At 36.2% G+C, this 25,102-nt stretch overlaps 2 protein-coding genes across 4 annotated transcripts in view; both read left to right on the top strand.

Annotated features, from left to right (window-relative positions):
• The first annotated feature begins 830 nt into the window (after positions 1-830).
• LOC127934421 (alpha-soluble NSF attachment protein-like) lies at positions 831-15,723 on the top strand. The gene is made up of 10 exons (XM_052531796.1): positions 831-858; positions 5,502-5,618; positions 5,843-5,889; positions 12,220-12,297; positions 12,602-12,657; positions 12,912-12,996; positions 13,310-13,414; positions 13,520-13,588; positions 14,906-14,956; positions 15,122-15,723. The coding sequence occupies exons 1-10, from the start codon at positions 831-833 to the stop codon at positions 15,221-15,223; spliced, it is 738 nt and encodes a 245-aa protein (XP_052387756.1). The 3' UTR covers positions 15,224-15,723.
• Positions 15,724-20,820: 5,097 nt separating this feature from the next.
• The window catches only part of LOC127934249 (N-acetyllactosaminide beta-1,3-N-acetylglucosaminyltransferase 2-like), a 43,026-nt gene continuing 38,744 nt past the window's right edge, over positions 20,821-25,102 (top strand). The window contains exons 1-3 of one of the 3 annotated variants that reach the window (XR_008147735.1): positions 20,821-20,886; positions 21,994-22,092; positions 22,184-23,882. Coding sequence is in view for 2 of the 3 variants with exons in the window: in XM_052531508.1 (XP_052387468.1) it covers positions 22,433-23,698 (1,266 nt within the window). In the remaining variant the exon portion in view is untranslated. Of the gene's footprint in view, positions 20,887-21,993; positions 22,093-22,183; positions 24,062-25,102 lie in introns of those variants that run through there. The other 2 variants (XM_052531508.1, XM_052531509.1) reach the window with 2 other exon arrangements.

The following is a 25,102-nucleotide window of genomic DNA, read 5'->3' on the forward strand; positions in this document are numbered from 1 at the left end:
TTCCTCAATTTCTTAGTGGAAAGAAACACAAATGAGAAACAGTGGCAATCCACCCATCACTTCATTGCTGGTTTACAATGTGACTCAGTGGTGAAGAATGTGGTGGGATGGGCTTGAAGGAGTTATTAATATCTCTTTTCCTTGGGTCCGTTAAGTTTCCTAAAGTCCCATTTCAGGGTTTTGACACCGTGACTTTATGGAAAACGTTAACATCTCCCTATTTGGACTTTTCTTAAGGGCTGGTTTTAATCCTGAACCCTGCAAGTTTGTGCGTGTGTGGTGACAGAGGCTGTGTGAACATACAAGCATTTGAGATCCACCTCATAAATTAAATTGAGCAAGTAAACATAAATCATTACAATCATCTGCAGTTTATACTGAAACTCCTAACAATTCCCGTAAACAAAACTGGGTAGTTAAAGTATTTGAATATATATATATATATATATATATATATATATATATATATATATATATATATATATACTGAACAGAGAAAATGTTTTAGTATGTGTCAGCATAACAATATTCCCTTAGGAAGTAATGTCATATAATTTTCCATAAGCCTCTTACCAAGCATATTAATGTGTTCACAATAGTCTCTCTATGTGAACTATGAGACATTAAAAAAAAAAAAAAAAAAAGAGTTACATAAAGGCTCCAAACACATGGCAGTCTCTTGATTACATAGCAACCATAGAGACAAGCAAACATGCACAATATTTGTACATGTTGTGGACACCTCCTCCATGCCGGGATTCCCTCTCACAGACCAGCACACAGGGGTCTGCATGTGCATCACGTGCCTACATGGGGAATTCCTCACAAAGATGTCCCATAAACTGCATGTTAGCCCAGGTTAGTGTTACTGTACATAAGCAGAGCACATCCTCTGGTGGACATTTACAGAGGTTGCACTACCTCAAGCATAAAAGCATAAACAACTTTCAATCTGGAGTAAAAGTTACCTTTTTTTCTTTTCAGATAAAAACAATTCAGCACCATTTATCTTGCTTTCAAAATATTAACCTTATAAAGTCTATCGTTTAATATTTGATACATGAATTTCTAAAGCCTCTAAATTATTAACATGATCAGATCTTTGTTAAAAAATACTTTATTTCCTCTGATTCGTCACACTTTTTAAGTAAGTAAAAAGCATTTTAGTATAATTCTAAAACGAATCACCTTTAGGTTGTTACATGTGTGTTTTTCTGTGAAACCAGTTTTTTTATTTTTTTATTTTATTTTTTTATAAAGAAGTACACACACAAAAAACATGTTTTATACTGCTAGTCATTCAAAATGACTCATATTGTACTATACGTTTTTCTACTCACAATTGTCAGTGATAGGTTGCAGCAAACGATGAGTTCAGCCAGGATCTAAATGCAGCTGTCAACTTTAATTAACAATCAGAATAACAAAATTGTGTCCTCACGCCATAACAAGTCCAACTGAGGAGGGATGGAGTGTGACCATGGATGTATTGACAGAGGGCTCAGGCCGGGGCTGAGCTAATAAGAGAGAAGGAGGAGACCAGAGGGAGCCAGAGGGAGCCAGGGGTCAGTGGTCTGGAAGAACGTGGTGCAGGCTTGATGATGACTGACCAAGGCTGAGCCAGAGGGCCAGGGCGCCCAGTGGAGTCCAAGGAATGACAGACACCGGTGAAACTGACGGATCATGGAGCCAAGGGTAACCAAAGGGTCAGGGCTCAGAGGCCAAAGTTGGAGCTGGACTCTGCTCAGGCTTTAGGTCTTTGATTAGCTTTCCCTGTTGAAAAAAAAACAGCATATGCTGGTTATGTTTTAAAGAATGGCTGCTAGTTTAAGCAGGTTTGAGCTGGTTCAAGCTAGTCCTTAGCTAGTTATGAGCTAGTTTGAGCAACTAGCATGTTGCAACTAGCTCCTGCTTAGGATCAGCTTTGGACCAGCACATGACCAACTCATAACCAGCTATGGACCATCTTAAACCAGCTCAAACCAGCAGCTATGCTTCAAATCATACCTAACTGGCATATGCTTGTTTTATCAACAAGGTTGGAACTGGCTCTGGGTTTGTGGCAGACATGTTGAAAAGGGGGGAAGAACTAGTGAGGAATTCTGAGGCAGGTGGGTCACTGAAATAATAATGGGAAATGACAAGGTGATGCTAGTGGGCTGGGTAGGCTGTGGCTGAGTGTCCTCCTCTACCATTTCACCAACTGTGAATGGCAAGCCACTTTTTCAAACAACATAGTCTATGTATTGTGCCAGAGTACAAGTGGTAGCTTGAAAGCATCTGGAAGAAATGGTCACTCAGCTCTCCCCAAAACATGTCCCTTTTTGGTCCGGGGCGCCAGGGGCGGCGGCTTCTTCTAGCGGCCGCATCCTGTTCGTTGGCTGCACTGGTGTTGTTCCCTCATCATTTAGACAGGCTTGTATAATTCCACTTCTTAAAAAAACCCACCCTTAACCTATCTCTTTTAGAGAACTAAAGACCAGTTTCCCTTCTTCCTTTCATTGCAAAAAATTTTTAACGAGCTGTCTCGTCTCCTCGAAATCTGGCTTCAGAAGTGGACAATCAACTGAGACTGCCTTGCTCTCAGTTGTTGAATCCAAATCTTCAATACGTATCTTGCTTTATCTGTCTGCTGTTTTTGACACAGTTAACCACAAGATCCTCCTGTCAACCCTACTGGCAAAGGGCATCTCAGGAACCACACTCCATTGGTTTGAGTCTTATCTGTCAGATTGGTCCTTCAAAGTATCTTCGAGAAGTGAGGTATCCAGGCCACAGTATCTAACTACTGGGGTGCCTCAAAGCTCAGTTCTTGGACCACTTCTCTTCTCTGTCTACATGACATCATTAGGTTCTGTCATTCAGAAACATGGCTTTTCATACCACTGCAATGCTGATGACACTCAACTCTATCTCTCATTCTATCCTGATGATCCAACGATAGCTGCTCGCATCTCAGCTTGTCTAACAGACATTTTTTGCTGGATGAAGGACCATCACCTTCAACTCAACCTTGCCAAGACAGAACTGCTTGTGGTTCCAGCAACCCATCATTTAATCACAATTTCACAATTCACAATGCTCTTTTGTTTTTGATTGCTTCCATTGTCCTCATTTGTAAGTCGCTTTGGATAAAAGCGTCAGCTAAATGACTAAATGAAATGCAGATGTAAATGTCCAATAAATATCAACTGCACCAAATTTACCTGCAATAAAATGGAGAAACCTCCATATTCTCGCTTTTATACTATATGAGCCATAAAATGCATATGCAAACTTTAAAATAACAATAATAGGAATTTTGTTTGAAGATATGAACTGTTTAATGTCAGATTTTTCTGATTATATATTTTTTATGTCAGACTTTTACTGTAAACAAGTTTTTTGGATAAAAGTCAAATTAAAAGATAAAATGAAGTTAAGATTGTATCATTGTATATCAAAAGTATATATGCTGCTTTTATACATATAAACATTTTTAATATTAATTGCTTGTTCTTGTTTTTCTTTAAACATATATATATATTTTGGCCAAACTCAACTTAACTTTTATTTTGAAAGGAGGCAGCAGACGGACGTGTCGGACGTTTCCTCAGAGATGTGTTGATGTGGCTGGATTTCAGAGTCTGCTGCTAAAGTTAAACTGTAAACAATATTCATGGATAACTCCGGGAAAGAAAAAGAGGCCATGGCTCTCATGGCTGAAGCCGAGAAGAAAGTGAAATCCTCGCAGTCTTTCTTTGGCTCTCTGTTTGGGTATGTTTTATAACTTTTAACAGACTGCCGACAAGCCAACCCGGGCAAACAGATAGTTAACTTAGCATGCTAGTCAGTTAGCTGTAAAACACAAACTTTATATAAGTGAATATCAGGGTTGGCAAAAGTGTCTAAAAACTATTTTTCCTGCCAAATGAGAGATTGTTTGGATGTGCAGATTGAAACCACATTGAATTGTAAATGTCTGTATGTTTAATTTCTATTTGTTTTGTTGAGTTCGTAACACAGTTAAACCTAAAAAAACTGTCATCACATATATCGTGTCTGTATAAATCTATTCTTAAATTTGTATATAGTTAAAGTTGAGATCTTACGTTAGTCATGTGATCTGGCGTTATGCTTCCATAAAGCTGATGATGAAATAGTCAGGCGATGAAAGTGAAAATGTAATTGTAGGCTTTGCTAGGAGTCAGCTGACACTGGACATGACAAACATGAACACATTAACCTGCGTGTTCTGCTTGGACTGTAGAAACCCTCACAGCTGAAAAACATAGGCAATATTCATTATATGGTAAACAAAAAACAAATTTACTTCCTTATTTCTGAGCAATATGTAACAATAAATAAATATAGTTCCATATATTTTAATAAGTACAGTTCATAATAAGTATGTTGTTTAATCTTTTACACCCACACCCACACACACACACACACATATGGGTCAAAGACGAAAAAGTGTTTAAGCATAAAAAAAGTGTAATACTGCTTTAAACTGTTGTAGGATTCCCCCAACAAAATGCTAAAAGTTTTCTGTTTTATTTAATTGCAATTTTGTTTTAGTTTTTCTGAGCAAAAAATAAATATCATACATTTCCCCCCAATTTACAGAAGACACCCAGTAAAATGTCATTCAGTGTAACAATCTTGTCAGGCATATTTGCAACAAAAATCTATTTATGACATATTAAAAGACAAATTACTTTCACCCCAAATATTAATGAGTTGTAATTTTACATTTTTAACATTTGCCACTATCCCAGGTTTTGCCCATTTGTCAGTAAGAATTTTTTACTAATTTAAATCGCAATAATAGTATGCTCAATTTAGTATGCTCCTTTATTCTTTTAGGTACTTTAATATGTACACGTCAGAATAAGCATGTTGTTTGAATTTTTGCATAAATATTGTGTTACACTGAATGACAATGTAACATTATTTCAACCAAATTTTGACATTTTATTCTCCAAAAACTATTTGTAACCTTAAAAGTAGACATTTTACTTACATTTAATGTGCTTTTTATGGACACAAAATCACTTTTGTACATTTCTTTAGATGCGGACATCTTAACGTCTTTGACCCATATATGTGTGTGTGTGTGTGTGTGTGTGTGTATTTGTTACATCAATGTAGGGCTGAATGTATATGAACAATATTCAATAAATCTCAGAAAAACTGCCAAAATGGATGTCTGTACCTACAAATGTCTGAAAAATGAATTTATCAAGTCTATGTAACCTCCTCGTTTAAAACTATGTAAATGGTAATTAATTAGTGTTCACCTTTTATTTGTATTTAGCCTTCATACAAACAAGAAATGTGAAATCGCTGTCAAATAAAAAACATAAGACTGTCAGACTCACCTTAGTTATATTAATATCTTTAACTTTAACCTTTAACATTGGATGATTATTCGTATTATGTTATATTTATTATGTTATATTATATTTGTATTGTGATATTTATCGTAACATTTGCATTTTGCTGTTTGTGATTGTCAGCTTCTGGAAACGCTTTCTCCCAAGCAGCTCTTCTACACCTGCAGATGCAAAGTAAACATGACGCAGCCACAAACTTCATTGATGCTGGCAATGCCTTTAAAAAATCAGACCCTCAAGGTATTCACAGCATCCAGTTGTAAATTTTCCTCCTGTGCATATAAATACAAATAATCCACACAGTTATTAATGAATGAGACTCATTGCTTTTTAAAATAAATAAAACATTTATTTCAATATTCTAAAACAAGTTATTTTTACGTTGGTGTTAAAAATGATCTGGCTGTTTACATGCAGTTCTTTGAAAATGGTTAAAGTTCAGTTGTCTGTCATTCTCTCCACAGAAGCCATAAACTGCTTGAACAGGGCCATAGAGATCTATACAGACATGGTAAGAGTCTCTCTTACATCTGTGGGGGCTATAGATGGTGTTTGAAATAAAAGTAGAGCTGCTTCTGTGTTACAGAATCATTTTGACACTTCTGTTTATCTATTTGCGGGTGTTTTGGAAATAGTTCAACATATCCAAAGCAATTGTTAGAAATTGAAAAATGATTGCAAATTACTTGATGCACCACTGGAGGGTACTCTAACACAATGCATGCATGTGGTTTAGTGTGCACTAACCAGGGGCAGTAATACAAAAAAAAAGTTGCTCCTAATGCGGAAATGTATTCACAAAAAATGTTTGCTCCTAATGCGGTAATTTATTCACAAAACAACAACAACAAAAAAGTCCCAATTTTTTTTTTCAATATGTTTATTGTCATTTTCTCATTTTATAACCACAGAACAAGTACACATACTTACACCTTTTCACATATACATCTTCAATTAACACTTCTTAAAGGTAAAGAAAATAATAATAATAATAATAATAATAAATTATATATATATATATATATATATATATATATATATATATATATATATATATACACATATATATATATATATATATATATATATATATATAAATGTTTTTATATATAATATGAATTTGCTACAGACAATGTTTACAAAGTGTTTTTCTGTAAGGTCTACATTCCCAGTTTACATGATATTTATGTATGGCTCCCACAGCCGATCAAAGTCTTTCCTCTTGCATTTAGCAATATGAGTTAGCCTTTCCAATCCGATACAGTTTGATATCTCCTTAATCCACATTTTCATGGATGGAGCATCCATGTGCAATAGCTCTTCTGGCTTGAAGCAGACCAAAGTCTATAAGTTTAATCTGTTTTGATGTTTGTATGATGTCCATTGGATATATTCCAAGAATGCAAAGTTTTACATTCATAGGAATTTTAATGCCAAACATATTTGACATACATTTTAAAACCTCCTTCCAGAAGTTTTGTGTTTTTGGACATTCCCAGAGGCAATGGTATAATGTACCTTTGTTATCCAAGCATTTAGAACACACATCTGGAATATTACAGGATATTCGATGAAGTTTGACAGGTGTTATATAGGTTCTCATTAACCATTTATATTGAAGTAATTTAAACCTTGTATTTATTGTCTGTGTTTGTGCTTTAAGACATTCATATTTCTTCCAGTCTACTTCATCTATATCTTCTTTTATATCCATTTTCCAGGCATTTAATTTGTCCAATGTTGATTCAGTGCTGTGTTTGACCATTAGATTATAGTACACAGATAAATTACCTTTGCCTAAAAAGTCCCTAATTAAAAAAAAAAAAAAAAGTCCCTAATTTTTTTGAGTTGCTCCTAAATTTCTGCATTAGAAGCAACTCATAAAAATTAAACACTTTTAAAAGCTGTAAGTAGCTCCTAAGCCTTAGGCAGCTGAGAAGTCCTCCTAAGGACTTCTAAATCTCAATTTACAATCAATGTTGCAATCAAATAAATTTATTGGACTGTTAAAATGACATAAACCATCAAAGTTTTTTTCTTAGTTTTAAACTTATTTAGTCTAATTGACCATCCTTTGTGTTTTCTTTGGTAGTTGTGTCCATTGCTATATGCTTATAGTATTTTTGAAATACTGTTCAAATTAATCCACAGACTAGTAGTAATTAGTATGACAAACTGAATAGAATTTGCCATGGGCATGTAGCCTATTCTTGATTCTATTCTATTTAGCTTACACACACACACACACACACACACACACACACACACACACTCACACGCATAGTCCTCAGTTCGTTCACTGTGGGACTTTTATTACGCGAGTAGAAAAACACTGACATTCTGGATTCAGACAGCAATAAAATCACCAACTAACCCCTGTAAATGCTGAAAATACCTAACGTACCCATGAGAAACAATTACTGTTCGAATACGGCTATGAAAATATATAGAGCTATCGCAAAAACAGAAGTTTCAAATTCTCAAAATGGTTTTTGCGCTCGTTTCTGTGGAAATCTATAGAGCCATATCACAGTGCTATGTGCATTATCATATATTTGCATGTATGTGATTCAGCTTGAATTGTCCAATGTTTGGGCAAAGATACATCAAAATGCATTTTAAAATAAAATACCAAAACCCTTAATTTTAAGTGTATCAAAATGAACTACTGTATTTTTGTATTTTAAAAATACTACAAAATGCTTATACAAGGGAGCATGAAATTTTTATTTATCCCTGCTCCAATACACTGACAAATCAATCAGTTGACTAAGTAAACAACGTTCGAAAGCAACAGCTTTTCTCTGCTCGAGTCATCCAGTAAATCTGACATATGCAACCAGTTAACAGATAAAATATTCAGGTATCCCTGTGATCTCCCAAATGAAGGTTATTTTCAAAGTAACAGAAAGTTTAATGTTTAACAGTTTGCGAATGACTCCATTGTCCTAATTTAGTTACTTGGTGTCTGGTAATGAAGGGCCTACTTTGCATCAGCAACACTGACTCAATAACAAACAAGTCATTCATAAGAAGAAACCGTATTCATATCAACTAATTAATCATTTGATTGTTTATCATAAATATATTAATATATTATGTGTCGGGCATCTATTCATGCAATGGTATGCAAAATCATGATCCTACATAACACCTAGGGTACAGTATTCGTCAATCAAATACTTATTTATCAATCACTGGACACCTATTTGGAAGTTGAAAACAAACATTTTAGCATTACAACAATTATTAAATGATCAATATGTTTTGAGTTTAAATGTAGCCAACTTGTCAAGGAGTATTAACCCAACTCCAACCACTGAATCTATAGAGGACACATACACGTGCACACTTATAATAAGTGCAATTTCACCAAGCACATCACATTCAGTTACTCATTAATCCATGCTTCCTTCTCCATTCCTAATATTCCAATAATTCCTGCCCACTAAAAGCTGCATGGATATATTTGCTTACCCCAACAGGCCTGTCTATGTTAATGTTATAAAAAACTTAAGTTGATTCACACTTTATATCATTGCCATGATATGTATTGTAATATCACCCAGCCCTAACATGCTTTAAACATATTTGACAAGCTAGTTAACTATTAAAACTGATTGGCTCACAATATTTTTCCCCTTTTCAGTGCTCTTTTATTCTTTCATAATAACTGAACACATGATGATTGTTGGGGTTGGGGAGAGGGGGTGTGTCTAAACTAATCAGCAACCCGATAAAGAGGTTGACTGATACAAAGTATTTTATGTTTTTTGAAATTACAAAAAAACATTAATCTTAAATGTATTTAAATGCATTACATTTAATTACATTTGATTTTTGCCAAAGGCTTTTAAATACAAAATAGTATTTTATATTTCAAATAAGTATTTTAAATACATGTATGTGAAATACTGTCCATCCTTGAGTTCAATCACACGTTTGTGTGGGATAACAATCAATCTGTATGAGGAAAGCATAGCTTTATAATGATTAAGAAGATTTCCCCTGACTGGGACAGAGGTGAAGTGAGCTCTGCACGTCAGTGTTGTTCATAGTTAAAATTGTTTCCTTGTTTACAAACCTTACTTCATTTTAGAATGAGTCTGTGTTTTTTAACGATTGGTCTACTAATTCGCTTTTAAAGTGTTACTCCATCCCTAAAATTGAACTTTTGTTGTTTATCACTTTACCCCCATGTCATTCCAAACCCTTAAAAGCTTTTTGTGTCTTCGGAACACAATTTAAGATAATTTGGATGAGAACTGGGAAGCTTTTGACTGTCCCACTGACTGCCAAGTAAATTATATTTTGAAGGTCCAGAAAAGTATGAAAAGCATTGTCAGAATAGTCCTTCTGCCATTAGTGGTTCAACAGTAACGTTATAAAGCCATGAGAATACTTTTGTACGTGAAGAAAACAAAAATAATTATTTATTTTTTCAATAATTCATCTCCTCTATGTCTGTCTCCTCGCATCACTGTAGCGCCATTTTGGAGAATATCCACTGAACGCAAGCTGCTTACGCTCTTCTGTGTCAGCCGTGCCACAAGGATGCACTGTTTTCTTTCAAATCAAAGCATAAATACAAACAGAAAATGTATCTGTATACACAGAAGAGCGTATGTAGTTTGCGTTCACCGGATATTCTCCAAAATGGGGATACGGTGATGCGGAGACACACAGAGGAGACAAATTGTTAAATAAAGTCATTATTTCTATTTACTTTGCTTACAAAAAGTATTTATCGTCACTTCCTAATGTTACACTGTGTATGGCGTCATGTGGGGGAGTGGTTTGCTGATGTCAACTTTGTGGATCGAGTGGCCCATGGTGGCGGTGGGGTTATGGTATTGACAGGTGTATGTTATAGATAATGAACACAGGTGCATTTTATTGATGGCATAAAATCCTGAGGCCTATTGTTGTGCCATTCATCCACAACCATTACCTCATGTTGCAGCATGATAATGCATGGCCCATCGTTGCAAGGATCTATACACAATTTCTGGAAGCTGAAAACATCCCAGGTTCTTGCATGGCCAGCATACTCACCGGACATGTCACCCATTGAGCATGTTAGGGATGCTCTGGATTGGTGTATACGACAGTGTGTTCCAGTTCCTGCCAATGTCCAGCAACTTCACACAGCCATTGAAGAGGAGTGGACCAACATCCCACAGGCCACAGTCAACAACCTGATCAACTCTATGTGAAGATGTGTTGCACTGCATGAGGCAAGTGGTGGTCACACCAGATACTGACTGGTTTTTGGACCCCCTGGACCACAAATACAGCAAAGATTATTGTGGCAAACCTAAGACGCACCTGTGCAATAATCTGTCAAATCAGCATCTTGATATGCCACACCTGTGAGGTGGATGGATTATCTCTGCAAAAAGGAGAAGTGCTCACTAACATAGATTTAGACAGATTTGTGACCAATATTGGAGAGAAATAGGCTTTTTGTGTACATAGAGTAAGTCTTAGATCTTTGATTTCAGCTCATGAAAAATGGGGGCAAAACCAAGTTTATATATATATATATATACATATATATATATATATATATATATAACCCAAACGACGTAACAGGCAACGCCCCTGACACTCCCGAAGAAAAAAAAACACCAACTTATAGTTATATGTTTATGTTAGGCTACTCAGTCAGGCGCTCGCTCACTCAGTACGAGCTGAAGGCTCGTTGCAAAATGACCAATGCGTTTAACAGACCAGAAAGATCTTCCAATAACCAACAGGTCTGGTGTTTGGGTGCACTTTGTATTCCCTTTAAGCTATAATGGTGATGGCAAGAGAGTGGTGGATAAAAAACAACAACGGTATGTCGCATCCGCTACATGACATAGGGTACACCAGCGAGAATACAATACTTGAAACATGTCAACTCATTTATGCCGACATCACCTTATTGTGTCAGTATCTGGGAAAAGACGAAAAAAGGAGAAACATACACGCAACAAACTATCCCTGAAGCATTTAGACCGACATTTCCAACGGATTCAAACAGGGCAAAAGACATCACCGTGGCGATCGGTAGGCTTCATTTACGTTATAGCCGCGGATATGAGACCTTACTATTTACCATTCATTCTGTCATCACCATTATAGCTTACAGGGAATCCAAAGTGCACTCAAATACCAGACCTGTTGGTTATTGGAGGATCTTCTATTTCTGGTGTGTTAAATGCATTAGACATTTTGCAATGAGCCTTCATCGCATACTGAGTGAGTGAGCGCCTTAGGGGCCGTTCACATATCGTGCCTAAAAACGGGTGGAAAATGCTAGTCACGCCGCGTTCTCCTCCTTTCCAAAGCATTCGGGCAGAAGCGCTCATGAGGCGTCTGTCTTTGCTAAGCAACAATGACGTGCTCTCTCCATGAGGCGCGTAAATTTCAGCAAAGGATAAACTGATTTGCAGCTCTAAAAATCTCTTGCAGTAGCTCTGCTACTAAATTTATTTCGAAATTGCAATATACAACTATGATCAGCTGTTCCTTCATCTTGGCTGAGCTTCCAACGTTGTTACAGGAAAGGATGAAGCAGACTGGTTAGTTCTTGTCACATGACCCGCGGTGCGCTTGCGACATTCAGAATGCCGCAAGCGCACCGCGCATATATATTCTACTATTTCGGATGGCTTTCTGTAGAGGAAAATGGGCAGTGGTGTTTTTGAGCTAAAACTAACCTGCTGAACTTGAAGAAATTGAAGCTCTTTTTCGCCAGTCAATCATGTTATCATTGATTTTATGTTAATTATGCATTTAGTCATGCCTAGACTGTAAATGTGATGCTTGTTGTTTTATGTGTCTCATCTTGTAGGGTCGATTTACAATTGCAGCGAAACACCACGTCACCATTGCTGAAATTTATGAAACGGAACTGGTGGACATTGACAAGGTCAGATTTCTTTTGTCACATTGACTGATTATTTTCTATTGTAAAACAAGGTTGCATAACTTATCACAGGAGTTTTCAAACTTATCCCAGAGGACCCCAGCCCCTGCACATTTTGTATGTCTCCCTTATCGGATGCATCCAATTCAGGTTTTGCGTTCTCTACGAATGAGCTGATCAGGTGTGTTAGATGAGGGAGACATACACAATGTGCAGGGCTGGGGGACCTGCGAGACAAGTCTGAAAACCCCTGACCTATCACTTTTATTCTATAATTTAATCAAAGTACTTTATAACCTTTCCTTAGGCCATAGCTCACTATGAACAGGCAGCAGACTATTATAAAGGCGAGGAGTCCACAAGGTACGATGGTTTAAAGCTGTTTTTACTCCTAGTGCTCGAGACTTGCATAGCAACCATGTTTGCTAAAGGCCAAGACCTTTGCTCCCATTTCACATTAACCATATTGAGATACACCGCCTTGCAGGAAGCATATGACACATGATCCAAATCTTCATTATCACATGATCTTTTTGGGGGGAGTTTCTTTCCTTAATCATAAATGAGTCATGATCTAGAACAGTTTCTAATCTGTCTGTTCTTCTCTGATGTCAAAGCTCTGCCAACAAGTGCCTTCTCAAAGTTGCCACCTATGCAGCTCAACTGGAGCAGTACCCTAAAGCCACTGAGATCTATGAACAGGTAAACAAAACTATGTCAGTCTGGTTTCAGTACACATGATCCCCTAGGAGATCCCATATGAAGGTCATCATTGTTTTACACAGAAATATTTTTCCTTCATGTGTAATAAGCATTGATTTGGATATGTAAATAATGGTAGCTTTTAAGAATGAACATACCCTTTTTTTGTAAATATATATATTTCAGTAGGGGAAAAGACTGAACTTGTTAAAGTAATATAAGCTTAAATATAATCTCTACCTGTCAGGCATTTTCTGTCGGGTAAAATATCAGTCACTATCAGTCAGTCTTTTTTGTGTTGGTGGGTTTCCAGGTTGCAACACATGCAATGGACAGCACTCTGTTGAAATACAGCGCAAAGGACTATTTCTTTAAGGCTGCTCTCTGTCACTTCTGTGTGGACATGCTGAATGCTAAGGTATGAAACACCCCACCAGAACCACATCTTTAAAGAAGCTGATGGAAAACAGCTGTTGTTTGCAGTTCCCTTTCAAATTCCTTGTCCTTGATGCCATCCTTGTAGCTTGCTGTCCAGAAGTATGAGGAAATGTTTCCAGCCTTTTCAGATTCACGTGAATGCAAATTGGTGAAGGTAAGGCTGGATCTCAGCACAAAAAATTATCACAGCAACAAAAAAAAAAAAGCATTAAATGTGTTCTACATTTTGAACATTTCATTGCTTATACTGAGGATTTGAACCCCTTACTCTAGGTGTTTTGTTTAAATGTAGAATTTATTTGATTCTTTATTTACTCTGTTAATTTATTCTCATTTATGAATATGTTTAAAATTTTTTTATCTATTTTTATTTTTTTAAAGTATTCGATACAACTTCATGGCTTATCAAAGGTTTTTATAATAGTGTAAAATATATTTTTTACAATAGTAATTTTTAGTATTTTTAGCTTGTAAAAACATGTTATTTTTCTCAATCTTGAGGTGAATCATTAAAGGTACACTTTGTAAGATATTTGCAGTAAAATATCCATAAACCCTAGGCTAAACCCTAGGCTAGTGTTATATATTTTGTCCAGCTAATTACTAACAATATCTCTAATGTTTTCAACTACTTGTAAATCATGAGAAAATTCCAATTCTAAAAAGTGACACGGGGCAGTGCAGTCACCTGTCAGTGACGTTAGTTACCCTTTGTTACTGCCTTTACTGACGTAGAAACCACATGACAACAGTTTCGTGGACAAATGCGGAAGTAGCTTTGTGACAAACTTCAACAAGAAAGAGATGCCGATCTCGCTTGTGTTTTACTCGACAGGTGAGTTGTTTTGATTCGTATCTTTACAGAAAACGTATGCTATTATAACGATAAACAAGATTGGTATTATGGGGCATACACGCCAAATTTGGGGCATCACGTTTCCAGACCTGTGCAAGACCTGATCCATAGTCTGATCGCGTCTTTGCATTATGTAATCTACTCACGCAAATCGTTGAACTCGTGTTAAATCCATGATTTATCTTTCCGTCTGATTGATGGCCATCAGCGGTTGGGTAGAAGACAACAAATCCCATCATTCCACGCTCCTCCTGAGCATCATCAAACCACGCGATTTTTTTGGAAGTGCGTCCTCTAGTGGCAGTTCCTACAACCTGTACCTTTAATTGACAAAGCAAACCAGTTTTACACTAAACCAGTTTTGTAAACTTTGCCCTGAAGGCATGCTTCTAGATTGGCTTTTTGTAATTTTGAATTCAGTGCAAAGATGATACCTGCTGAGAGTGTTTATTCTCATTTGTCTAAAATAATCATGTCAGTAAAGTAAAAGAATTGTGAACAAACCATTCTGTCTGTGGAGTGTGTTGGGTGACAGCAACACACTGTGGTTCTGACCGAGGGATGATGGATGGATATATGTTTAAAATGAGCCCGTTTCATTTTTTTTTTTTACAGAAACTTTTAGATGCCTTTGAGGAACAGAACGTGGATGCATATACTGATGCTGTAAGACGAGCACTTGCTTGCCCTATCTGTTGCTTATAAAATCTCTTAAACAATATTCATGTCACTGGAAGCATAGTTTCACCATAGCTTCCTAGTTTCACTAAAAACGTGTTAAGCAACTTACATTAAATTCCTGTCACATAAGACAAGCTCTTTCTCTTTCAGGTAAAGGAGTATGATACCATCTCACGACTGGATCAGTGGCTCACCACCATGCTGCTTCGTATCAAGAAATCCTTACAAGATGATGAAAGTGACCTTCGCTAAGATCCTCTTCCTCACCTGTGCCCCCTTTGCCACTTGGCTATCGCCATCTCGCTCCCTTTTACCACCAACTCAACTCTCAGTGCCTTAACGTCCTTGCTTTACCTCTCTCTCTCTATGACACGGCCGTACCGCCACACTTCAGAGAACACTAAAGAAAGCAAGGCTGTTGTTTGAATGAGATTTGAGGGATTGTGGCTTGAGAGCCGAAACCAGCCTCAGTTGTATCATTGGGTGCTGTGCACACCGAGCTTCAGAAACGCCTTGTGCTCTGGCTGAGAAAATGCTACTGAGCTCAAAAAGCCTTTGTTCATTCTGTTCAATCCTTTAGTTCAATTTTATTCTTATCGGAAATACCATACCTTGTATCTCTGCCTATTTTTTGCTAGCTGATTCCTGCATGGACTAATCTTGAATAATTATTTGAAATTCTCTACTAGTTTTTTTTTTTTTTTTTGACATATGGAGAAGAAAAAGAGTAAAATAAGGACTGATTCAACCTATACAGTGTGATTGTTTTTTTTTGACTCCCCTAAATGAGAGAAACATGGCCTGTTGCCATCTTTCTTGCAATAGGATAAAATTGTTTTTAATTCATTGGTTATTATATAATACAGTTAGTCTTGCTGTGAATTAATTGTTCCAATAAAATAAGTTTCATTGGTACTTGGTATTTATAAATTCATTTAGGGTCTATTTTCTATGGTCTATCTTGATCGTGAAATGCATCATAGTATGACAAGGGGCGTAACATTTCCATCACATTCTTGAGGCATTCGCCCAATCACAAAGCACTGGATAACTGACCAATCAGAGCACACCTCGCTTTTCAGACCGATGAGAATTGTAAAAAAAAAAGAATAAAATCGACGTGTTTCAGAAGGCGAAACAATAATGTACAGTATGTGGAAAATATATATTTTTTAACTTTAAACTGCATAAACACATTGCATTACACCAAATAGACAAATAATGGCAAACATAATATGACTTCTTTTAAATATGTATTTGCATGGTGTTTGTTGATTTGTAACATTTAAGAAAAATATGCAGCTGCATATTGGCCGGGACATTTCTGAAAATAGTTTTTAGTCTCAAAATTTCCTAAATAAATAAGGGTTCATATGCCACTGTTTGGTGGATTTTGAACTAAACAGATTTGTTGAGAAAAGTTAAAAGATTAGTTAGTTGATAATTGAAGGATTAGAATCAAAAACATTAGAAAATGAATTTATTATTTTTGTTTTCGTTCTTATTAGGACACAATAAAATGTCATGTTTTTATTGTTGTTTTCTATTATTTTTGTTTTAATATTTGTAATCCCCCAGGACATGCTGCCCCTTTGGGGGCTATAAACGGAGTTAAAACAGTATGTCTGTTAAAATATCTTAGCAACGTTTTAAAAACATTATATTTCCTCCTAACTTCTAGCAAACATTTGTTAGAACATTCAGTTAAACAGGAAGTATGATGTCTACTTGAGAATAAATATTTGCCTACGGTAACCTATATGCAAGTTTCAGACACCCACAAATGCAAATATAATGCATCATATTACACACAATTAACAAAAAAAAAAAAACTTTTTTGAGGAAGGTTTATATATTTGCATATATGACCTATTAAAGCTGGATGTATGAAACATGCAAACACTGAAGTTCTTCCTATGAAGCAATAGGCTCTCCCAACAACAATATCATTCCTTCATAGGAGGAACTTTATATAGAGTTTGCATATGTGTGTGTGTGTGTGTGTGTGTGTGTGTGTATCCATCTATCTATAAGAAGCTTCGTTTTGGCATGATTTTGTTTGTCACATCAGTTTGGTCTTTGATTTCATTTGAAGTAAGGGCCTCTACACATTAAATCACCACTTTACTATTAAAATACCCTCGGTATCAATTTTGGAACCAGGTACAGGTACAGTCTGCGCTCAGGACTGTTATGCACGCGTGGACCAGTGCTTTCTGTGTCATGGCTTTTGGGCAAGGTCTGTGCACGCAGCATTTGCATAACATTCCTCAGAAACAGAGCGGGCTCTACCAAGATAAGGATGGCAGAGCACAGTGTGGATGTGCGTCCTTGAAGGACGTTCCGCTTGGACCAGAAAATGGTCAGTTACTGTTAAGAAACCCACGTCGGGCAAAACTGATGTATGGGGGAGTCTTTTTCTTAGGTCATAGACACATGGAAAAAATGGCCCTTTGCACAGTGTGATAAATGCCAAAAGTCACAAGTCTGGAAGCGCAGGTTTAAGGTGGCACTCATGCCTCATCACAAAGGGGCAAACCAAATTGACATTTACTAAGTCTAGGAGCAGTTTAAAAAAAGAGACCACAGAAAAATTTGTCGAATTTGTTTGCCAAGACACCATCTCCGGAAAAGGCTTCACACAGCTGGCCCCAAATTTGGTCAACACAGCAGGAAAATTGGAAAAATGGAGTCAGTGAGATACTACCACATCCAACAACAGTGTCAAGAAATGTTGATATGAGGGCTCAGAGTCAACGTAGACATGTTGTGGATGAAATCACTGCAACAATATGGAAGATTGGAGAAATATCATGTGATTTCCTCATCGTTTCCGGAAGTTAGGTCCGTAAAACTGTTTTCGAGTACAAAAAGTAAATTGTTGAAGCTGTAATTTTTTTTTATTAGTCGTGTTGTTTTTCTTGTTTCATGTGTCACAGTAATGATCAATCTACAGGTTATTTAGTGCTTTAACACATCCTAAAGTTTGCATTTTCAATTTTTTTTTAAATATAAAATTAAATCAAGTTCCTGTCGGGACGAAAGTAACAATTGTTACTTTTGTCCCGCTACAGTCACAAAAAGTATTTATTTTGTTCCAGTGCAAGCTATTCTGTGAATTTCTGTGTCTTGCATCATTTCTTACAAATGTTTATGTCATATTATACCAAAAAAAAAAACCCGTCTGAGTGAGGGTCAGAAAGACAGACAGAGGTCTGGTTTTATCCAGATGTTTTTGAGAGGGCGTTTCTGGACATAGAGGAACATCACATTTATATTTAGGTTTTAGCCTATCTTAGCCTTTACACTTCCACCTGTGAATTTGCAGTGTTTCCAGATGTTTTAATGCACATTTTCAATTCATGCATAAAAACAACTGGATAGAAACATAAATAGGCCTACTGTTACATTATGATTAGAGTTTTTTTTTATTATGCTAATGTGATTAAATTTTTAAATTGTGCATTCTGTAGAATTTTTTTTATTATATAAAAATACATTGAAATTTACAATAAAAAATACAGTCAGGTTTTAAGACATCTGATGAAACTTAAATTTAAAATGAAAATATGAAAATGTAATGTAATAATTGTTTTGCAAAGATAAAGGACAAAATATGTTTGCAGTTACTTATTAACAAGGTCACAATCAGGTATACTTAAGAAAAATAAGACTAACAGAAAAAAATCTAGCTTATATTGTTGTGTTACTTTTGACCCACCTGTGTGTTACTTTCGTCCCAACCCATGGGGTCAAAAGTAACAATGTTCAACTTATGTTCAAAGTGAAATTATACTGAAGTCTTTCTACATTTCTACAGAATACCACCTGAGTAAGATACATTGGTCTTTTATTTAATGTTGTAAATAAATACTTGTGAATATTTTTTCAATCAAAATACAGTTGTGGTGGTCTTTATAAGAATAGCCAATAGTATTGCAAATATACATTTATTAAGTAACATACAAAACAAGTTGTATTTCCCTACAACGAGCCCAGGCCCAGTCTCATTGTATTAACCACTCCAGCTTTATTTTCTAACTACATGTGACCTGGGTTACGTACGCTCATGATCTTAATTCACCTCTGGGTTCATCCAATGCGACACACAGGACAGCAACACACTGAACGCCAATGACACTATGGGATATAGGAAAACATTGCAATCAAATAACTTTGTGGACTATCACTCATCAATTCTCTTACTTCAACTCTTCATGGAATGAGACGTTTATTTCATATTGTTGATTGAGTTAGAAGACGAGTGGTGTTTAAATTGACTTTGGTTTATTTGTTGGTTTTTGTACCTGTATGTACATATGTATGTATGTACATATACACTGGTAAATTAAGATACATAGATCATTTGTGTTGTGAAGAGTATTTTATCTGTACATGTAAAAAATCTGATCAACCCCTCAGAGTAACAGCTTTAAAGAAATGAGGTGTAACAACATATGTAAGACGCACTGGACTTTAAGTCGCATTTATTTTGAACCAAGAACCCAAAGAAAACATTACTGTCTAGAGCCGCGAGAGGGCGCTCTATGTTTTCAGGGGTAGACTACAGGAGCACTGAGCAACATAGAGCGCCCTCTCGTGGCTGTAGACGGTAATGTTTTCTCTTGGATCATGTCAAATTAATTTTGATAAATAAGTCGCAGCTGACTGTAAGTGGCGGGACCAGCCAAACTATGAAAAAAAGTGCGACTTATAGTCCGGAAAATACGGTAAGTAGAATGAGATCTATATTTCACATTGTAAACTGCTTCAGTGATTTAAATGGGAGTTTGTCTGAACTCTGGCTAGACTGAAATGAAAATGTTCCAAATGTTCTTTCCTCTCTGTAAATTCAAATGTTAGTAACTTACAAGTTTGTTATTAAATTTACATTGAATAAAACATCAGATGTATTAAAACAATTTTATGGCATGACACCCATATCTTGGTATTTAAGTAAAAAGTCGGGTTTTTATGTGTAGTTAATAGATTATACTATTACTCTACTTTGCCCATCACCCATTATAGATCAAATGCATTTACTTACACATGTTTGAGAATCGAGACATTTCCTGATATAGTTAACACATTTGGAAATATTTTGAAAAAAAATAAAAGAAAACATATGTTTGTATCAGTTTGTATCACATTTGTCAATGAACATCGAAGCAAAGAGTTATATGAAATAACTTATGATAAAATAAAAAAATTGCGTCTCTCGCGAGTTGTTTATTTTTTATTTATACTTTTTATTAAAGCTGCGGTAGGTAACTTTTGACGTTCTAGCGGTTAATAAACAGAACTGCTTGCGTCTTGCGGAAGAACATCGTAGCCGGAACTACTTCTCTCTGTTTATGTCTATGAAGAATCACAAAGGTACTGGGTTACTCCGCCGCGGTATCCCCGAAGCAATCTAAAATAGTCTGAATATAAACACTTATTATAGGTGCACCCTAGTGATTCAGGACAAGCTAAAAACACGGTTTGGAAAATGGATTCATGGTGCACTCGCTTATTATATACATTTTTCTACATTTTGAACACAAACAAAGTTACGGACCACAGCTCTGATTGGTTGTTTCTTACCGGGAGCGGTCCGTAACTGCAAATGGCAATAGGACTCTGGGAGGAGCCAGAGGAGCTTGATTTTTCCACAGATTATCTGTCTCATATTCTACTGTCAGGACATAATGACAGGTTTAACAAATATGTAAAAAATATATTTTTACAAAAGTTACCTACTGCAGCTTTAAGGTCCCCAAATGTCTTAGCTGAAAAGCCCCAATCATAGACAGAGAGGTGCTGATGTAATAAAGGTGGAGTCGACTTAGTGCTTTTGCTTGGTAAGAAACAGAGTGCACAGTGGTTTACTTTTGTTCTGACGATCAGTTTGGACGTTAATAGACGCTCACATGGTAAGTCCAGTTATCTAATTATTTTGGCGGAAACTATGCTTTAGTTATACAAGTTAATTTGTTAGTTTTCCATAAAAATACAAAATTAGTGCAGTTTCTAAACGTCTCCTTTTTTTAAAGGAGTAGTTTAGTTTTAGGAATTATCTGGAAAAAATAGACTGTGCCTCAAGTGCATTGCCTTCTTGGACTTGCATGTACAAATAGGTAGTCTAGCTAGGTAAGGTGTTAAAAAATTAATAATGCTGCATTTTATATTATGTGTACTTTTAACAAAACAGTAAGTGAAGCAGCAGGCATCATTCCACCATGATTATTTCAAACTGTCCTTTACGTTAAATTTGGAAATCAAAACATAATTTTCTTATTTGTTGAATTTTTGGGAAGCATGTTTAATATTTCAATCAACTAATAATTCAAGACAGGTAGAAATCTTAGTTGATTACTATGGCTGATACATGTTATACAAATATGAAGGCTTTGGGATACAGCTACAATCTGCCTTTTTAAAAATCTGCATTATCAATCACAAATGAGGCAAAGATTATGTTTTGCTGTATACTACAAATCAGGGTATAGGGTTTGAACTTCATAGATCATATGCCAGATCAAATAACTTTCTGAATATACCTCCAGAAGTTCAATGATCCATCTTGTATGGAAATAGATCACAGCGCACACTTTCTCTCAGGGACTGTATATTTTCTTTCCCTGAGCTCAACGCAGTGTCCTACTGTAGACTATTAACTTTGCTGTTTAATTAATCACCCAAGACTAGATGTTTTAATAAATTAAAAGGTTGTTTAATTTTAGATCCACATACAAAAATTATGTCTGGTGATTATGCAAACAATAAAAACATGCTAGTTGTATTAATACATTTTCTGTATGGTGATATTGGCATTGACAGCTCTATCTCAGGTTCAGTAAGATTTTATATGAGGAATAGTACACTCAAAAATGAAATTTCTGTCATTAACTACCCTCATGTTGTTCCACGCTTGATTGACTGACTTCTCGGAAACATGAAGGATAATATTTGGAAAAATGTATTTGTTTCTTCAACATGAAGTTGAATTAAAAAAATATATATATATTTTATTTTCTCAGTGAACTGCACCTTAACTGTCAGCCTTTTCGTGACAGACAGCATTCTTCACACACACAAGCCACATGAATTTCTTAAAGGAAGCTATCTACTGTTATCTGGTATGATAAAGAATGTGTTTTATGTAAACATTTGAACTGTTTAACTGTCACTTTGTGAACTCACTAGCATTACTGTTTCTTGTGTCTATAGGCTCACAGCTCAACTTGACATCAGTGGGTATCTAATAAAAGAAACTGAATTCAGTGGAAGAGGCATGTTGTTATTCTTATAAAAAGCACATATATGATCAGCTACAGTAACATTGATTCCACAAGAACAAATTAAGAGACAGAGCGGTGCTTAAAGTACATTCTTTGTGAATCCCCACCACTTCCTGTAAAGAGCAACATCCTTACTTGTTTCTCAAGAGTGCACTTCTCTTAACAGAGTTGTTGTAAAATGAAAAAGAAGCATTTGAAATTACTCGTCATAGCACTAGCTAGCAGCTTTTGCCTGTTCTTTTTCTTTTCCAAACTAAAGGATGTGGAACACAAACAAAGAGACCTGGCCAAGATCACTTCATTTCCAGATACAACTACAACTGTAGTTATCAGCAATACCAAAAAGAAAACCAAAAGTGTTATGCCATATGAACTTCCACCCCTTACAATTTCTGAGACTTTCAGAAAAGACATTCCCAAAAATGGTGCTTTCTGGAACCGGAAGCTTCATTCTCTCCTCAGGCAGTTTGATTCCACTGCCAATCAAACAGAGAAAGACCCACATGACAAGTTTCTCTGTCAGCCTGAGAGTTTTGAGTTGATAAAAACCAACATTCAAGATGTCCATTTGTACCCTCCACTTTATGAAGACTTCCTTAGAGGCATGGAGTGTCGAGACCCACCGCTTCTTATCAATCAGCCTGACAAGTGCGCATCAGAGAATGAAGAGGATCAAATTTTCCTCCTTTTTGCGATCAAATCTATCCCAAGGAACTTCGAGAGGCGCCAAGCAATCCGAGAGACCTGGGGAAGAGGAGGCTTGTATGAAAAAAGACTTCAGGTACGAACTGTCTTTCTGCTGGGACGATCATCTGCGGATGATCCCAATCTCGATAAACTGGTTTCATTTGAAGCCCAGCAGTTTCAAGACCTTCTCGTCTGGGATTTTCAGGACTCTTTTTACAACCTTACTCTAAAAGAGCATGTGTTCTTCAAGTGGATGCTTGATAACTGTCCACACGTATCTTTCGTTTTTAAGGGTGACGATGATGTTTTTGCTAACACTCAAGCAATTCTGAATCATCTAAAGACTCTGGAGCCTGAACAGGTCACGGCATTGTACACGGGGCAGATCATTTTTAATGCCAACCCATTACGGGACCCTAAAATCAAATATTATGTTCCTCAGTCATTCTATGAAGGTCCTTACCCTCCTTATGCTGGTGGCGGTGGATTCCTATTTTCTGGAAACCTTCTTCCTTCTCTTTACCAAGTCTCCTTTTACATACCCTTCTTCCCTATTGATGATGTCTACAATGGGATGTGCTTCAAGGCACTTGGAATCACTGCAACGCAAAACGACGGATTCAAGACCTTTGACATTCGGGAAGAAGATCGAGAGAACCCCTGTGTACACAAAGACCTGTTCCTGGTGCACCAACGTGACTCTGGCCAGACTATAAGACTGTGGAGAAATATGCACAGCACCATGCTGACCTGCTGATATTTGTAAACTATTAAACACCATTATGTTCAGCTGTTATGGTTGATTAAACCCTTGTCGGAAAAGAACAAGCTGGTGAAATTTTTTGGGGGCAAAATGGGGCGAGTACAGAGCATTAAAGTACCTCTTAAGAGACCCCAACACCATCATATCTTATGTTTCTGTACAATTGACAATGCGTGAGGTTTACTCTAGGTTTAATTTGTACAGGTTATCTAACAAAGTTGGGTGGGGTTAAGTCATCATGCTCATGTCATTCCAAACTCATACAAAACAAGTTTTGCTTGGAAAACATATTTAGAAGTGTGTGTTAGATGTTTTTGTTCTTATGAAAATGAATAGAATCCAAATCTTTACCCCCCCCCCCCCCCAACAGAAATAGTGAAGTGGCTTGTTGTTATATGGTGAATGAATCATGATTTAATTTTATTCACTCTCTCTCCAAAAAAAAAAAAAAGGCATGTAAACACAAACCTTAAAATGATACAGGGATAGTTTACCCAGAAAGTAGAAATCATGTACTCTACTTGGTGAAAGTCAATGGCTACCATTCTTTAAAATGCCCCATTTTGTGGTTCACAGAAGGAAGCCTTATAGGTTTTAAATTAAATGAAGACAAGAGAATTTTCTTACGTTTTGTGTAAACTATCCCTTTATCTAAAGCCAAACTAGCTACATTTACATTGCGAAGTGAAATGATGAGTGGCCATGTATCATGACCCATACTCAGAATTTGTGCTCTGTATTTAACCCATCTTAGTGTACGCACACAGTAGTAAATATACACCTGGAGCAGTGGGCAGCCATATTCCAGCTTTATTCGGTGCCTTGCTCAAGGGTCTTACTTCAGTCACTGTATTAAGGGTGTAAGAGAGCACTGGTTATTCAAATCTCAAGTCTTTGTGCACCTGACTTTAAATTCCCAGCAACATAAATTTCCGCAAAGATGTTCAGAATGTTTTCTACAAAAATGTCTGGCGTGTTTGCGTTTATGCAGCGCATAAGATTAGACCTATTTTTTTTCCATTCTTTACAATATGTTAGGTGTTCAATTTGAGAAAGACAGACACACTATTTAACAAGTTTGATCACGTTTTGGAAGCTTTTATCTATCTATCTATCTATCTATCTATATATATATATATATATATATATATATATATATATATATATATATATATATATTATCAAGCATCAGGCTTATGAGAATAGATAAAATTAATCAAGGTGAATGAAAAAAAAAAAGATTAAAAAAAATATTTCAATGCATTTGTGTTTGCTAACAAAGCATTTGCATTATGCATTCTCTTGGAAAAGTATTGCTTTCTTCTGAGAAATGTAGTGTTAACTTACAAAAGTATTTATATATAAGGTTCATTCTGAATTTTTGGGATGCCTCTGCTG

The sequence above is a fragment of the Carassius gibelio genome, chromosome A18, assembly GCF_023724105.1.
Source record: "Carassius gibelio isolate Cgi1373 ecotype wild population from Czech Republic chromosome A18, carGib1.2-hapl.c, whole genome shotgun sequence".
NCBI lineage: Eukaryota > Metazoa > Chordata > Actinopteri > Cypriniformes > Cyprinidae > Carassius > Carassius gibelio.